This window comes from Postia placenta, assembly GCF_002117355.1.
Source record: "Postia placenta MAD-698-R-SB12 unplaced genomic scaffold POSPLAscaffold_10, whole genome shotgun sequence".
NCBI classification, from domain to species: domain Eukaryota; kingdom Fungi; phylum Basidiomycota; class Agaricomycetes; order Polyporales; family Adustoporiaceae; genus Rhodonia; species Rhodonia placenta.
Genome location: NW_020169841.1, coordinates 644689 through 661203, shown reverse-complemented (window position 1 = coordinate 661203; position 16515 = coordinate 644689). Strand labels below are relative to the sequence as shown.

Below are 16515 nucleotides of genomic sequence, written 5' to 3'. Positions count from 1 at the left end.
CCGTCTGCTCGTTGGCGGGATTCGAGGACAGTGCCTTTGAGCACGAGAATATCGCGCGTCTCGGTGCATGAGGCATGAGAACGCCATTTGGAAGTGATTGTTAAAGACAACAATCAGTGCCCGTGCATCCCGCGAAAGGCCCTGCGAGCGCTCGATCATCGCAGCGGGTCGCCGCTGTCTTGAGTCGCCTCACAAGCACGTTATAACGACATACCAGCAATGATACATTAAAAGTACGTACAGAATGAGTGTAAGTATATGAGGTGATGATGCGGTCTATACAATCTACAATGCGGGGCACGTCCGGCCAAGTGCCAATTACCCAAAAAGAAATCATGACGTATTCGTAGCGTGCCCGTGCGAGGCCAGCTTATGCATCGTCTCGATGGCGGTCTAGTTCCTTGACAAGCAGATCGTTAACAGCTTTAGGGTTGTCGAGGTAAACTAGGGAATCCAAAATTAGATACATCGTGAGGACGCGCGACGATCGTGCTCACCGTGGTGTCCAGCGTGCGGTATAATGTACATCTTGCCGTCGCCGTTACCTGCCTGTCGCATGTTCTCGACGGCCTCAGCACCGCCATCAGGATCCATCCAGTCCTGTTGGCCATCTAAAAACGTCCGAGAGTATGAGTGTGAGCCGTGCTGAGGACATATAGAGCTCGATACTCACAGACAAAGGTCACCGGAACTTTCAGGTTGGCTACCCGATCAACTAAGGGGCGTCGCGCATGAGCTCCAGGGGCGAGCAAATGAGCTAAACAGGATGTCAGTAGATGCGTGTATACGAGGAACACACGGATACGTACAGACACAATACTCTCCCGAACCCTTAGCCAACACTAGGTTGACGATGTAGTCGTGCATAGCCCGCGTGTCGTCCTGATCGAGGCCGATGAACCTGCGACTCGAATACTTGCCGACCAGCATCGGCCCCCAGAATAGCGACGAACGGACCACCTGGAACGGACTCCAACCCTCCTCCCAGAGATATGTGAGTACACGACGCGACCGGCTCTCCTTGCGTTGGGCTTCTTGCTGACCGGACTTGACTTTCTCGATGCGCGGCCGCGTCGCGTCCTCCGCATGGTCGGAGCTGGATGCGCCAGAGTCCGGAGCGTCCGTGACCTCGCGCGAGTACACGGTGCTGTTCGGGTCCCGCGGCACGCCAGCAGGCGAAAGGAGAATGATCTTGCTTACGCGGGTCGGGTACTTGAGCGCATACGCCACGCTAAGGTAGCCCCCGAGCGAGTGCCCGACAAGGGTCATGCGTTCGAGCCCCATGCGCTCCCGCCATTGCTCAAGCGAGTCGATGAAGAATCCCTCAGCTTCCCGCACACGGCCATCGATATCTTCGCGCTTCGCCTTGATTGCAAAGGGCACGCGCGCGGAACGGCCCATGCCGAGCCAGTCGAGGGCATATACGGACGTCCCCTGCCTGCCCGCCCACTGGCCGAGGGCGGTAAAGTTCTGGAAGAAGAAGCCGAGACCTGCGCCATACCCGTGGAGGAGGACCGCCGGAGGATGGCTGGATGAGGCAGGTTCCGCCGTTGGCGTGATCGCTAAGGTATTAAGGTAATGCTTGGGGTCCTGAAGCTCGACGCGGATGCTGCGTGCAACCACCGGTGTGTCCTCATTGGGCGACACGGGCGGGGAGCCTTCAGGGCGAAAGAAGGACAATTTCCTGGGCTACGTTTAGCGGACGAGCACCACGCGCATTGCATGGTGATGACGTACCTGAGCAGTCGTTCTTCAGCTGCGGCGCTCTCTTTCTCGCCTGCGGCCCACCTGGAGTCTCCATTAACATCTTTGCAGAGTGACGATCGCGAGGTGCTCACCAGCTCTTCAAGCTAGAAACGAAAGTAGATGGTATCTCTCGGGCTGGTGGCAAGGGCACTACGCCGAGGGGTATTGCGGTCGCAGCGGCGGTCGCAGTCATGGCTAAGGGGAATGACAAGCGCGATCTAGCGAGCCTTAGTGAGAGCAGAATGGTGAAGGGGAGGGATGGGATGGTAGCAAGAAAGCAAGAGGCGGGGCTATGTATGCGCGCAGCCGCATGCCGAATGGACTCGTTGACGGGAGGAGATGGAGGAGTAAGCGCCAGTGAATGACATAAGCATCCGCATAGGGGCAAGCCTCGGCTCTGGCAGTCCGCCGCGTTCGAGGACTGCATGGAATCCGGGGTAACAGCCCAATTCTTGTTTGTCAGCTCTCATGTCCGACACCGTTGTGTGCAATATCAGATGCCATGCATTGCGCCGCACTCACAGCAAGCTATTACAGGATGCGCTAATTTTGTCCAGAACTCTAACCGTAAGGTTACAGAAGAACACGGCAGCTGGGGAGGACCCGACGAAGCACGATCGCAGCCAACTCGTGTTGCGGGACCTGTGGTCTAGGCTCGCAGAGCCATCTCGTACATGTGCAAAGGAGTAGGCAGAGAAACGAAGGAACGATCCTGGGCGCAGGACAAAATTCAGATGCAGAATACCAGACCATCGAAGCACTCACCAGCAGGGTCACCGCCGCTTCCTCTTTTGTGCCCTCGTACCACCAATCTTTATTGGCGTCTTGTCTGTTACGCGGATCAAGTTGGGCTTGACTACCTGACCCTCTGTCGCCATCAACGCCTTCTGTATGGCTTCTCGGCCCTGCCCAAAGCCATTGAGATACAGCTGCCACTTCGGCTCGGTGGTCTTCTTCATCTCTTCCTCCAGCGCCTTGAATATCTCCACTGCGCATTTGTACCCTGCCTCGTAGCTCGAGCGGTTTCCGCCTTTGAACCCGAGATTGCCCCCCGTGAGCGTCCGCACGGGGTTGCCGTTTGGCCGCGTGAGGGTCGTGATCGTGTTTGTTCGCGTGGACTTGACATATACGGCGTAGATTTCTGCGCGAGTGCTCAAAGACTTGTCCATTTTTGCGCTGGCAGCGACCGGGTTGGCGGACGGGTATGCAGTCTCAGGCGCGGCGGGAGGGAGCTCGTCAAAAGTAGGTGTTGCGGAAGGCTGAGAGAAGGCGTCGAAGTACTCGGCGCCGTCGTTAAGTTGCTCTGCCGGTGGAGGGGGTGCTGCATCGGTCGAGAGAAAGGCGGCAGCGAACGTCCGCGGCGGGACGCGGAAGTTGAGTCTGCAGTGTCGCAGGAGAGACATGGCGCAAAGTGCACCGACTTCGATCGTTCAGAAAGCTCGGGACGTGTGGGCGCTTCTGCGACGGGCGCCAACACGGAGGTCGTGACCGGCGCCTAGCACAACTTTACCGCTACGACCCGTACCCTCACCGTCATCCAGCCATGGCCGGTGTAAGCCCCCATTCCCTTTGGCGTTTCGTCTCGTATTGACCGAGTCTCTTGGGACGTAGTTCGCGAACCTGTTCTACAACACCGTCGTCAAGCGCAACAGTAAGTGTCCACTTTGAATTGGCTGAAACCAGGACTGAACGTCCTCTTGCATCAAACAGGCGTGTACGTGACCTCCATTTTCGCCGGCGCATTCGCCTTCGGCGTTGGCTTCGACATAGGTATCACGTCGTTCTACGACTCGTGGAACAAGGGGGTACGTCACTCGTAGCCCCGCGTGCGCTCAGTCCCGACTCACCCCCCCTGCAGAAGCAGTGGAAGGACATTCGTGACAAATACGTCCAGGACTCATAGGACAGAGGGACTACACATTGCACCATGACTGTACAATCCAATCCTACATCTATCTAGAGTCCCATCGCATATATTGCGCGGTTCCCCGCCCGAGATGTTGCCCTTGAACCACTGGATTGGGTACTGAAGAGAAGTGTCAAGCTATCCGTGAGGCTAATCAAAATGCAAAGTCAGGCAAATCTGGCTAGGTCCACCTAAGCGGGACGCCAGGACGTTGGTCAGAACGAATGCGTCCTGACGTTATAGCCTGACCTCGGGCAATCTCGGAAGGCCAAGGAAGCCTCCACTGCTCGCCTTGAGTACTGCACATTGAAGGAGACAGTTGTTTCCTGTCTGGTCCTGTTGACGATGCCGCTGGAAGCAACTAAGTTAGGTTCATTATGCACTGTACGCTACTTGCTGTAGTATAATACATTGCGAATGGTGATAGATACTTCTACGGTGCATGAGTGCGTGCAAGGATAAGCATGAACGAGTCAGGGAACAGTGCCGGCGAAATATGCACAACATAAAGACGAGCTGAATGACCAAGGAAGGCAGTGCGTGCAGTAAACGAACGAGTGGCGGCGCCCGAAAAAAAGGAAAAGAGAAACAGGAACGTCAGCTGGATATCATACCAAAGTCCTCCTCGCCCTCAGGAGTCCGGAAAATCTCGTCAAAGATCTCCTTCCCATCGGTCGGCAACGGCGGGAGCTGGTAATCCCTCGAGGCCTTGATGCGCCGGATGCGCTCCTCGTTCCAGATCCTCTCCAGCGTCTCCGCGAGGCTCCTCAGTCCGAAGAGGAACCCGCGGTCGGGCTGGTCAGGATAGTGCGGCGGGAACCGCGCGTATATCAGCCCCGTCTCGGGCTCGACCTCCGCGGTGTACCCCTTCCCGCTCGTCATCTCCTCCGTCTCCTTCGGCCCGTCCAGCGGGTACGGCAGCCAGTCGCGCCCCGTCGTCGTGTGCGCAAAGTCGACGAGGCGGATCTGCATCTCGCCGCGCTTGCGCCGCCGCTCGCAGCGGTCCGCCGGGTGCCCGAGCAGGATATCCTCGCTGTGCGAGCGGCGCAGGCCCGGCCGCTCCTGCCTGCCCTCGGACGCGGTGCCGAGCTGGCGCTCGAGTGACTCGCCGCGCTTGCTGCGCGACGACGGGTTGTCCAGCACGGAGCTGCGGTACGTCTCCTGCACCTCGCGGTCGCCGTCGTAGATCATGAGCAGGCTGCAGCCGTAGAAGCGGTAGCCCTTGAGGCGGTTGATGATGCGCGCGAGGGCATACAGCTTGCGCAGGATGAGCGGAATGTGGTACACGAGCAGGCGCTCGCCGCTGTGGAGGAACGACGCGACTACACCAGGGAAGTCGTCCGGGCGGACCTCGCGGCCCTTGTATTTGTCTTGGGTCACGTAGGACTGCGTGACATGGTTCCATACCTTCATATCGGGATCGTCAGCCAACCATCTCGCCATATCATTCTAACTGCAAGTGGATGCTGCCGTGCTGCGCTCGTTCCCGATCGGACAAATACAACATGGCATGATCGTAGCATCCACAAGTCCAAACAGTCTAGCGGAGCAGCGTATCTGTCACTCACCTGCATGCCGCACACCCGCACACCCAGCGCCCTGCTGGTCGTCCTGTCGCATTTCTTCCGCTGGCTCTTCTTCTTGGACGGCGTCGCATCCATCCCGTACTGCCGCGTGCCCATCTTAAGATCAAGAACGCACGAGTGTTTCAGCCGGCCGGTCAAATCCTCCATTAAAATGAAATGATTCTGCCGCGTCACCGAGGGATCACGCCCGGCGGGCCCTGGGGACATCCGGTGCGCATGGGGAAGATGCGGCTCAAGGAGGCTCAAGGGGTCCGTATATGGCGGCCTGGAACGCGAGTAGCTGGGCGTCCTGCCGTGCGAGCAAGCCGTAAATGGGGGCATGCCACTGTGGTCCCTGAAGCTGTGCGCCCCACTCTCGTCCCCGGGCCTGTCATATTCAAAGTCGAACATCTCTGGCGTATTTTGACCTTGGCCGTGCGCAGGGAACCGCTTCTCGCTCTGCACGCGCCGCAGGGGCTGTCCCAGAAGGCTTTCGTCCTCCTCGCGCAGCCGGTCGACCTGGCTAAGACGCTTTCGCCTACCCTTCGCCATGCTAGCGCCCACACCTGCGTCCTCCGCCTCCCCGTCCGCGAGGTCGCCATCGTCCTCTGCTCGGAGACTATGTGCCGCGACGCCCGACGCCTGCTTCGATATCCGGCGCAGGAGGGTGCTAAATACATGGTCTTTGAACCTCGTATTCACCACAGTGGATCCCGTCCCGCCGAAAAGTCCATTCTGATACGATACGTGCGGCGACATTACACGGCTGCAGCGCCCGTCGAGCGACGGGCTATTCGATTCCTCGACAATAGTCGACGTGATGCGTGGTGAGTTCACCGGCGTGGGCGCGTCCACCGGGAAACCGGGCATCGCGCGGCCCCGCGAGGAGGGCGTAGCATGCGCGCCGTTCACCCACGGCGCATGGCCGATAGACGTCGCAAGATCTGGACTCGATGCAGTGTACCCCCCGAGGTGCGCGCCCCTCAGCCGCCGGTTAATCGGGCGCGGGAACGACGACGCAGAGGCGTCAGACTGCGACATCGCGCGACTGCGCCCACCGCGAAGAAGCCATTGCGGAACGATGTGGCGGTTGTAGTCTAGCGCGACCTCGGGCAGCTCCGCCTCCGACGCGTCCGTATCGCCGGTCTGTTGGCCGGCGCCGGAACGCGAGTGTGACAGCTGCTGAGAGCGCGACTGGTCGGACGCGGCCTTGTGCAGCGGCGGACGTGCACGGCCAGAGTGATCGGTAAGGTGCGCGGCAGAGGGGCCGTTAAGCCGGGGGACACGCCGGTAGCTGACAAGCATGACGCCGAGGTAGCGTGGTATGAAGTCAAGTAGCGGCGGCGCTTCTCGTTCAACGGCTTCGTAGAACAAATTCTCGCGAGAGACTAGGGGCTATGAGACGAAAGCTGCCGTTTAAGCCGCGCTTCATAATCCGTGAGAACAAGAAGAGAACACTCGCCTTACACACGGCACGCTTCGTGAACTTGTAGATAGCACTATGGCCCCCGACCTGATTGCGGAAAGGACGCAGGGGAATATGCGGCAAACTCTCGTGGAAAGCTCCGAAATCAAACTCTTCCTGGCTCCGGTCCTCGCTGGCCGCTTGTCGAGGGTCCAACTCCAGCTCATCGTAAGGAACCAAAAGAGCCCTCTGTTGCTGCTCTTCGTCTTCGTCACTCGGATGCCGGACAAGAGGCTGCGGCGCTGGGCTCGTACGCGAAGGTGACATAGGAAAAGGGGACGAAGCCTCCGTAGTCGACGTTGTAGTAACGGAGGCACTATCCCAGGCGCTCTCATCGTCCGTAGACCACGGAGAGGGCGAAGTAAGATCAGAAGTAACAATGGAGGGGTATGCAGAAAATGTTGGTGCTGGAGCAGGTATGTGATCTTGTACCGGCGTCGGTGATCGAACTGCATCACGCGAACTGACGCGCACTGGAGGCGGCGGCTGGTGCGAGAAAGGTGTGGGGACTGTGGATAATGCCGGCAGCTCACCGGGGGAGCGCGAGCGAGGGGTAGGCGGCGACAGCGGCTCGAGAGCATCAGCTGGTGATGTGTGCTCATAGGGAGTCAAATTAGAAGACACAGACAAATCGGTACCTGGCGATCCAAGGGTCTCCTGCGGTGTGTCCTCAAGCCATACGCCCCGGTCCCGCAGCCTGCCGCGCTCGGTGTCCTCTGCAACGGCATTCCGCCACTGCACTAAATCGTTCAGGACCGTGTCCCGGAAGGACATCTTCCTTTTCTGTGACCGGCGCACATCTTGCTCGCGCACACTTGTAGTCGAACCTGTGCTTTCGTGGGTTCGGACCCGCTCCAGTCCTGTCATGCTCCTTTCTCTCCGGATGGCAGCGGCCTCGCGGTCTGGCCAGTCCGAACGCTTGACGAACTCGAACTGGGCCTCCGCCATGTCCTCCATTGCATGGGCGGTGACGGTCTTGCGTCGCGAGGCAGACGAGCGGGGCCGCTCGAAAGGGGCAACATCCTCGCTGGACGGAGTGGGGATTGACTCTCGGAAGAGATCGAGGGATGCAGCTACCTTACGACCGATGCCGGCGCTGACGGGCGGGGGCATGCGAGAGGTCGGGGAACTGGGGGATGACGATGAGGAGGACGGGGAAGGCGAGCGGCGAGATAGGGGTCGTCCTGACGAGGGGGGTGACATGGTCAACAACGGATCGGATGTAGACATACGGGGAGTATGCAAAGTCAGGGCCTTCTCTGAAGCTCTCCGGACTGCCCGCTTTCGCGGATGGGGATGAGGCGAGGGGCGCCCTTGCTTGGTCTCGGTGCCGGAACCGCTGGAATCGGTCTGGCTATCATTGGGCCATTTGGTGGACGAGTGAGTCTTGGAGGAGTTTGTGCGCCGAGGCCGTGCGGGGAGGTAGAAGATTCGGTCCTTGGAGGGGCGGGGAGAGGGGGAAGCGGTGGCAGTGGCCGAGGTAGAGGGAGAGGTAGGAGAGCGAGGGTGCGAAGGACGGCCGGAGGGGTCGCAGCCCGTGCGGATAGGCGTCATATACTGTGCGGGGATGAACACGGAGGGAAAGGACGATCGCAGGCTCGGGGAAATGGGGAGAGGAGAGAAGGCGAGAGGCGAGATGTGGAACGGCAGATATATCGGAGTGATGGGGCGAGCGCGGCTGAGCAACGTTGCGCTCGATTCCGTTCTGTGTTACGTAGATCAATCCTCTGCACGGCCAGTCTGTGAATGCTCCCTGCGAGTCGTCCACTCAATCAAAGTTTCTCACATCCTCTGACGAACGACCGTCCCAGACACGTGGGACATGCTGACTCAGCTCTCCGCCCCGTCCTCCATTTCGACTTGAAGCTGCCCGCCACTGCCCTCTGCGCTGTCGCCGCCTATGGCTCTTCGTTTGCCCGCCCCCACCGTCCGCCCTCCACGCAAAATCCATTCTCGCCCACAGGCGCTCTCGCCCAGCCGCAACCGTCATGGGTCTGCCCGGTGCGTCAGCGGCGACGCACGTTTGCCCAACAAGGCCACGGCCCATATCGCGGCTGCTTCCGACAACCTTTCAATCATTTGCTGTACACATGTTATCTCCCCGCGTCTCCCTGCTGCGGCCCCGTGTCTTCGCAGCGAATGGGGAGATGCACGGTCTCTTTCCCCGTACGCTCATCCTCTCTTTCGCGCGCTCAGCGCGTCATCCCCGCGCTCCCGCGTCTCTGGGAACCACTGCTTGCCGCTCGCCCGTCTTGTCCACAGTATCCTCGCGACGATTACCCTCGCCCGCATCGTGCGATCCCGCTCACTAAATGACCGCACGTTGCCCCGCACGTTCTTGTGAGTACGGCGTATCGCAGCATCGCACAAACGATGCTCCCTACTCGCTTAACGAAGCCTAAATCGAGCCGTCCGGGGTAGCTCGCGACCGGACGCCTGCCGCACGCACTTATTACGTCCGGGAGACTATTCTCAATTCTAGGCGCGCCTCGGAGGCTTTCATCTCAGCGCCGACTTCGAACGTTGGGTGCTCGTGCCGCATCTCGCGCCTCGCGATGACCATGCACGCACGTCATGTGCTGGCGAGTGGCCAATGATATGATCCTACGAGCGGTTCCCCGAAATAACCATGTTTATATTTGCTGACCTCGAGTGCACTGGTCAGTGGCTCTCTCGGACAACTGGCAATATATTGCCTGCCCTGTTACATTCAAAATCTGGGTATCTTTGTGGATCAATAACTTGTCACACTAAATTCTCAAATTGTTAAGAATAGCAAAGTCTTCAATCGGGATAGTCTTCATAATATGTTTAGTTTCCTAGATTGTTGAGTAGAGATTGCATGCTTTAACAGTGACAAAGGGTTGAAAATAAGATCCATTATGCACAAGCAGGCTATTATACATACTGTGCCATTTTGATTAGTGTGGTGTGACAGGGGTTTATACAGGAGCAGAAAACTAATGTAGTGTGTATATATGTTGATAGATTTGCAGCAACATGGTGTTAGGTTCGAACTGATCCTAGCCTCGGTGTTGGGCCTTGAATGTGGTATAAGCCATCGGAAGTGTGTTGTGAGTCAGTCTCCCATTCCGGTGTGGCCTCCAGCACAGAGTGCACCATATGTGGCCTCCTCCATCATTCTAAAGACTAAAGGACGCAAAAAGCCCCTATCGGACCCTGTCAAGAAGCCTGAGCCTTCTCCCAAAAGAAGACCTCACCATGCATTCCGAAGCCCGGTTTGAGTAGTACCTGACTCCCAAGTACTTTGACTCATGCAGTCAGTTTCCACTTTATTGTTTCGGAGGTTCACATCACACCAGGAACTCTCGGAATGCCACCGACCATCAGTACATCAAGTCATGACCTGACTAAGGCCCCTCAATCACAATCAGAACTGCGGTCAATCACAATCTCAATGCTCAGGTATCTTGATCTAAATTATTGGAGCTGTCGGCACATCCCCCTCATGGTAATCCCTCGTGGTTCGTCCTACAAAACACCTCAGTGGGTTCACGTACCTGCTATGTTCCTTGTAGTAGTAGTACAATCCCCTGACTTTAGTCTTTACTAGTTGGTACCTGGGTTTTGGACATCAGATGAGTTTTGGCTTTCGTACAATCCACATTTGGACTCGGATTTTGGTTTAGCACAATGCACATGTATATAAACAACTTTGCACTTAGAAAAATTACAGATTCCCTTTCCCTCTCAACACTACAGTTTGTCTCAAATTTGACTTGTTGCCTCTACACTTTGTATTCCATCCGACTTGCTTCAAAGATTTTGACAAGTGTTGCACTGCAACTTTGCCTCTCATCCAACTTGCTCTAATTTGAGCAAGTGGTACCCTGCGCTGTCTAACTACATCCAACTTGTCTCCAATTCAAGCAAGTGCTGTGTTGCACTCCCAAACTACATCTAACAGAATAGTTAAGGCCATATTTAGCACCCCTGCCTGGCCTACGCCTGCACCTCCACTTGGCTTCAAGGCCAGGTGGGGGTGTTGCCACCATGCTTCGTGAGATGCTGGTCACCATGATATCACCCCTGTCACATGTACATCACAGCCCTTTGAGTTATATGGCCAATCCGAGTCTCTCACATGGTTTCTACAACATCTGTGAAGAATCACAGAAGTAAGGGTGCTCATCCTAGCCATAAATACACAAGTAAAAACAGTGTCAGAATTGTAGGTATTGCAATATTAATAGGCAGCAAGGGTGGTATATGCAGTCTCAGAGCACATCGAAGTAGGGTGAGATAAGTGTGATGCTGCCATCACAAGCATGTGACAAAGAGTGGGACAAAGCTGGAGCACCATTCCGCAAGCATCCACACCTTGTTTTGCTCGAAGTGTGAGATCAACACAGATGCCTCTGATTATGGCGTGCAAGCGTAGGCCGGGTGGGGGTGCCGAATACAGCCTAAGTCCCTCACATTGTCTGTTTCAATTCCACTGTGTGAAAGCCTAGTCAAAGGCTCTGAAGAGATATACTTGTGCCATCCGAGACATTTAGAAGTGTTCCGAAGCAGGACCTGTCATGAGTTGACATGGTGTCTAGCCGTCTTTTTAATTTTTTCCCTTTCGCGAGCTCGAACCCGCGACCTCTGTACTATATGCCTGAAACGGACATTTCCTTATCTACTGTATGATCGGATTAGATGGGTGGCAGTGCGCGGCACAGCTCGGGCTCTGCTGACACAGCTGCTCTGACTCACCGGCCCCCGGGGCTGCGTCAGCATGCTGTGCATGAACCAGCTGTGCACGGACCAATGCGCACAGCCTGCCCTTATCTTCCCCTGTATATAAGCCGGCCTCTGCTGCCCTAGGGACCTCAGTTTCGACCTCTTGTCCCTAGGTCAGTAAGCATCCCTTTGTATTCCTTTCTTACTTAACTAATATATTATCTTGTCCCTAGCCTTAGGTTTGAGCATTGCTCACCATCACTTCAGTGAGACCCAGTTGAACGCCCCCAGCATCCTTGTTTGGTTTTCCTCTGTCGCTTGACCTCAAGTCGCGACAGGACCCTTACTCCTAACTCCTCCATTTTATTATAGACTGTTGTAGGTTTCCCTGTGTCCTTTATCCCAGTATAGAGTAGGGTTTCCTTGGTCGCATCACCACCAAGGCATTTTGTAGAATGAAGCACGAGAGATTACCATAAGGAAACATGCTGAAAGCTTTGATGACCTAGATCTGCTTGCCTGAGCCTCAAGATTGACGGATCATGATCAAACATGGATTCAATCATGATTAAGAGGCCTTAATAGGGTTATGGCTCAGAGCGTAGATGGTCAGGGAGTGTCAGAGAGTTCCTGGTGCAAAGCAAGAAACCAAAATGATAGAGTGGGAACTGATCACATGGCTCAAAGTATTTGAGAATTGGGTACTACTCAAACTGGCCTTCAGAGTATATGGTGAGGTCTTTTTCAGAGGAAGGCTCAGGCCTCCCAATGAGTTCCAAAAGGGGATTCCTTATTGTTTTAGTCAGGGGTCCTTGAGGCTTCAAAACAACAAAGGGGGCTGAATATGGGATGCTTTGTGTAGAAGGTGCAATGCCAAAGTAGGGAACTGATTCAGGGTGTGTTCTTGAAGTTGTGTGCCATTTTTGAAGCCTTGTGCTAAGGCTAGTGTTGAAACATACCAACCCGTATGGTCAGGAATGAGCTTGCAAGTGTGGGCACATGAGTAGCCAGGGGCCAGAGGCCCCTATTGTAGTATAAAACAAACCCATGTGATGTATGTACTGCACATGATTGTCCCTTATGGGCATTGCTATGCCCATTAACAAACACGCTCGCCACGCTGTCACACTGTTGTTTCAACAGCTAGAGCCTGGTCAAACCTATCATTGATACAACGGTCTATACTCCTATATCGATGCCTGACTCGTAGACGACGAGCGAGGACTTATGGACAGTGCATCGTCCTGAAGATCGAGCGAGGAAGTCGAGAATGACCACTACCCCAAGCGAAGAGGAGCAGAGACTTGAATGAATAACCAGGTCGAACTTAGAGTTCGACCGACTAATGGTACAACTACTTATACAAGTACCAACTGCGCACGGACCATTGTGTCTATGTGGTCGTGTTAGTAAAGAAAGAAACGTAGTGGTACGATACCAGGCATGAAGTGCGCACGGACCCCATTATGTAAGCTACATAATGTTCAACCTGCGGGTGAGCGCTGAGATAGGCGCCAGTATGGGTGCTAGTAATACAAGGAATAGAACGGAAAGATAAATGTTTCATTACCCCCCTACCAGAGTCGAAGTCCCATTCGACTACTTACTGCTCACCATCTCCATACAACTCCCAATCTACGCCGTCGTCCTCTTCTTCGTCGAACCATTCCTTGCGCGCGTTTCTCCCCACGTTCATCCATTCTTTGCCAGAGAGGTGCTTCTGATGCGGCCAGGAGCTGTCCCACGTCCATTGAGTAGAGTCGGGTGTCCAGTCGGGATCGACTTTGCGAAAGACGACGGGTGTGTCGGGGCGGGGGCGCGAGGGTCCCACAACGGGACTGGCCGGGGGTTCGGGGTTAGCGCTACGCGGTGGAGGGATGGGTATCGCTTTTGTCTGCCTTTCTCTCTCCTTCCTCTCCTTCGCCTCATTGATGATTCCTTTGAGGAACACGTTGTCGACGACCACCCCCACGCGTCGCGCAGGTTCTTCAGGTGGTGCGGATACGTGTCGCTTCATCGGCCTGGTTCCGCACTCTCGCTCCAGGTGTCCAGGGGCTTCTTTTCTGCATCCTGCGCATCGTACGTCCGGACAGTCCCGTACCCAGTGTCGAGATGATCCGCATCGCCTGCAGCTTCCCTTCGGGGTCCAACCAGGGTTGGGTTGCCAGTCAGCCGGGATGGTAGTGCTCCGCGGCGTTGCTTGGAGGAAAGGGGATGGGATCGGGAGGCGCCTGAAGGCGGACGTCGGTAGGGGTGCGGGTAGGGGTAAGTACGCGTTGGGGATGGCGCGTGGGATGAATTTGTTGTGTCGTGCCCGGATGCTGCGTGGTAAGAGCGGTTGAAAGCGATGGGCAACTTTCAGATTGTCGAGCCGGATGAGCTCAGTGAGGACGCGGTCGTCCTGTTGGCGTAGGAGCCGTTTGTGGTGGTCGATGGCCTCGTCGGCTGCCTTGACAGCCTCGTCATATTCGCGGCGGGCGGAGAGATACGCCTCTAGTGCAGCGCGGTCGGTGGCATTGGTTGCCTCGGGGTTGTGGGCTTTGAGCTTGTTGAAGACGTCGGTGGGATTACTGAGGAGAAGCGTCAGCAAGGTGCTGTCACCGACATGGGTGTGCTTAGGGGTGTAGATTGAGATCCTTTTCCCACCTTCGGTCGAGGGGGCATTGAACTGGTCGAGGAACGGGAGGGTGGAAGACATGTTGGTGCAAGTGGGAATGTAGCGACTGGGTAGAGCTGCTGACGACTTAGCTCAAGTCCTTCCTGTTCTTATATTCTGCCAACACTTCGTCAGCCGTCCCAGTCAGGTTCGCTTCGGGCTCCCATGAGTCATCGGCTGTTGAGTAACCCTTCCACCTGACGCGATATTCGCGGCGCCGCATCCTCTTGTTCTCTCGATGTCCGATGATGGCTTCGACTTCGTAGTTATCTTCGCCTTCGATAAGGTCAGGGGGTGGCCTCGTGTAGTTCGGACCATGGATCTCCGTTTCCGGGTAGGGAGATAGAAGCCATTCGTGGAAAATGGGGTGGACTCGCCAGGTGCTAGGCAAGTCTAGCTTGTACGCGACTGTTCCAATCTTGTCTAGGACTTTGAACAGCCCTTCTCACCTCGGGGCTAGTTTCCTGGACGGGTACGGCAGTTTCAAGTTCCGGGAGTCTAGCCATACCAGCTGACCTTTATGGAAGGAACCCCCCTTCCTTTTTACTCTCTTGGCCAGGACGTTCTGGGCCATCTCCATTGCCGCATGTGCTTCTTCGCGGATGTTTTGCAAGTCCTTGAGGCGATAAGCTGCTTGGGGCGTGTTTGATCCGGGGTGCGCGGTGGGTATTCCACAAGGTTCGTATCCCATCATGAGTTTGAACGGGGACGCCTTCGTCGTGGAGTGCTCACGGGAGTTGTGAGCAAATTGCGCGGTGTGAAGATGGTCAGCCCACTTATCCGGGTCATTGGCAGTGAAGCAGCGGAGGTAGATCTCCAGCTCTTGGTTCACTCGTTCTGTCTCGCCGTCGGTTTGCGGATGGAATGCTGTACTCATGGCTGATTGGACCCCAGTCATTTTGCAAAGTTCCTGGAAGACTTTGGACGCAAATTGCGGTCCTCGGTCACTGATAATCTTGTCTGGGAGTCCAAACCACTTGTAGACCTCTCGGTACATTGCATCTGCCGTCCCAAGAGCGTCAATTGTTTTGTTGCATGGGATGAACATTACCTCCTTCGTAAGGTCGTGGTCCACTACGACCAGAATTGAATCGAAGCCGTTGGACGGTGGCAAGTCGGTAATGTAATCGCACGAGAATGTGCTGAAGGGCTTGGCATTTGCACGGGGCCGAATGGGGGTGATGGGCGGTCGGGCTGGATGCGTGTTAACCTTCATTTGCTGGCAGATGCCACAGCCGTTAACATAGCGAGCGACAAACTGGGCCATGCTCGGCCACCAGTAGTCACGGCGCAAGCCAAGAAGGGTTTTCTGAACACCGGGGTGTCCTGCGGAGGGGAGGTCGTGATAGTGGGAGACAAGACGTTTGCGAAGAGACTCATCTGGGGGTACATAGACCCGATCCTGGTATAAGAGGAGGTCATCATCGATGGACCAGTCTGTTCTAGTGCGTGGTGTTCCTCCAGTGCACACTGCAGTGAGGCCTTCCTTCATTATTGGGTCGTCCTTAAAGGAAAGGATGGTGTCGTGGGTGTCGATGTCGACGGCAGCGACCCATACTTCCGGTGGGAGCATAACAACGTCGGTGTTGTCATTTGAGCCGTCGTCATGGTCGGGTCGGTGGGAGAGAGTGTCGCTCTGCACCATTTGGGTACCAGGAACGTGCACCAGGCGGAAGTCAAACTCGGTCAGTTTACTCGCCCAGCGTGCTTGTCGTCGGTTCATGTCTTTGGCCTGCTTCCAGTATGTGAGATTCTTGTGGTCGCTGAGAATCGTTACTGGGTATGGGCTGCCAATGAGGTAGTGCCTCCACTCATCTAGTGCACGGATGACCGCGTATAATTCCCTGTCGTAGATGTCATAGTTTCGTTCAGCCGCATTGAAGCTCTGGGAGAGGTATCCGCAAGGATGCCAATCGCCATTGTCATCACGTTGGCGTAGCACCGCTCCGGTGGCAAACTTTGAGGCGTCGGTTTCGATGGTGAAGGGTCGGTCAGGATCCGGCATACGTAGTACCGGTTCTTCTAGGAATGCCTTTTTGAGGGTCTCAAAGGCTTTCTGTTGGTCAGATCCCCAGGTCCAGGCGACGTCCTTCCGGGTGAGAGCAACCAGCGGTTGCGCTTTGTCCGAGAAGCCTTTGATAAACCGGCGGTAAAAGTTTCCAAATCCAACAAAGGCGCGTACTTGCCTGAGGTTGGACGGCACCGGCCACTCTGTGATGCCAGCTAGTTTGACAGGGTCCATTGCAATTTCTCCTGGACGGATGATCATGCCGAGGAATTCGACTTCGGTGACGTCGAAGGCACATTTCTCCGGTTTGAGGTAGAGGTCATGTTGTCGAAGTCGTTTGATAACACGTTGTGTTCGTTCTTCGTGTTCTGCTTTGTCCTGGGAAAAGATCAGGATGTCGTCCATGTAAATGCAAAGCCAGCCTTCTTGAAGCATGTCTGCGAATATTGTGTTCATCATCCGCTGGAACGAGCGGGAGAA

The 16515-nt window shown here is 55.7% G+C and overlaps 5 protein-coding genes across 5 annotated transcripts; 1 reads left to right on the top strand and 4 right to left on the bottom strand.

Moving 5' to 3' along the window:
• Window positions 1-370: 370 nt before the first annotated feature.
• POSPLADRAFT_1058506 (hypothetical protein) lies at window positions 371-1939 on the bottom strand (the record flags this gene model as incomplete). Its single annotated transcript, XM_024481048.1, has 6 exons — window positions 371-444; window positions 498-611; window positions 674-757; window positions 810-1684; window positions 1738-1788; window positions 1839-1939. The coding sequence occupies 6 exons, from the start codon at window positions 1937-1939 to the stop codon at window positions 371-373; spliced, it is 1299 nt and encodes a 432-aa protein (XP_024337126.1).
• A 580-nt stretch (window positions 1940-2519) lies between these two features.
• Window positions 2520-2915, bottom strand: POSPLADRAFT_1047790 (hypothetical protein; the record flags this gene model as incomplete). The annotated part of the gene is made up of 1 exon (XM_024479360.1): window positions 2520-2915. One exon carries the CDS (start codon window positions 2913-2915, stop codon window positions 2520-2522), a length of 396 nt encoding a protein of 131 aa, XP_024337125.1.
• A 374-nt stretch (window positions 2916-3289) lies between these two features.
• Window positions 3290-3649, top strand: POSPLADRAFT_1058504 (hypothetical protein; the record flags this gene model as incomplete). Its single annotated transcript, XM_024481047.1, has 4 exons — window positions 3290-3298; window positions 3358-3397; window positions 3457-3551; window positions 3605-3649. The coding sequence occupies 4 exons, from the start codon at window positions 3290-3292 to the stop codon at window positions 3647-3649; spliced, it is 189 nt and encodes a 62-aa protein (XP_024337124.1).
• A 499-nt stretch (window positions 3650-4148) lies between these two features.
• POSPLADRAFT_1182844 (hypothetical protein) lies at window positions 4149-6949 on the bottom strand (the record flags this gene model as incomplete). The annotated part of the gene is made up of 5 exons (XM_024488951.1): window positions 4149-4718; window positions 4809-5059; window positions 5221-5667; window positions 6502-6612; window positions 6674-6949. 5 exons carry the CDS (start codon window positions 6947-6949, stop codon window positions 4250-4252), a joined length of 1554 nt encoding a protein of 517 aa, XP_024337123.1. The 3' UTR covers window positions 4149-4249.
• Window positions 6950-12777: 5828 nt separating this feature from the next.
• POSPLADRAFT_1148622 (hypothetical protein) lies at window positions 12778-14069 on the bottom strand (the record flags this gene model as incomplete). The annotated part of the gene is made up of 2 exons (XM_024486202.1): window positions 12778-12844; window positions 12979-14069. 2 exons carry the CDS (start codon window positions 14067-14069, stop codon window positions 12778-12780), a joined length of 1158 nt encoding a protein of 385 aa, XP_024337122.1.
• Between the last annotated feature and the right edge of the window lie 2446 nt (window positions 14070-16515).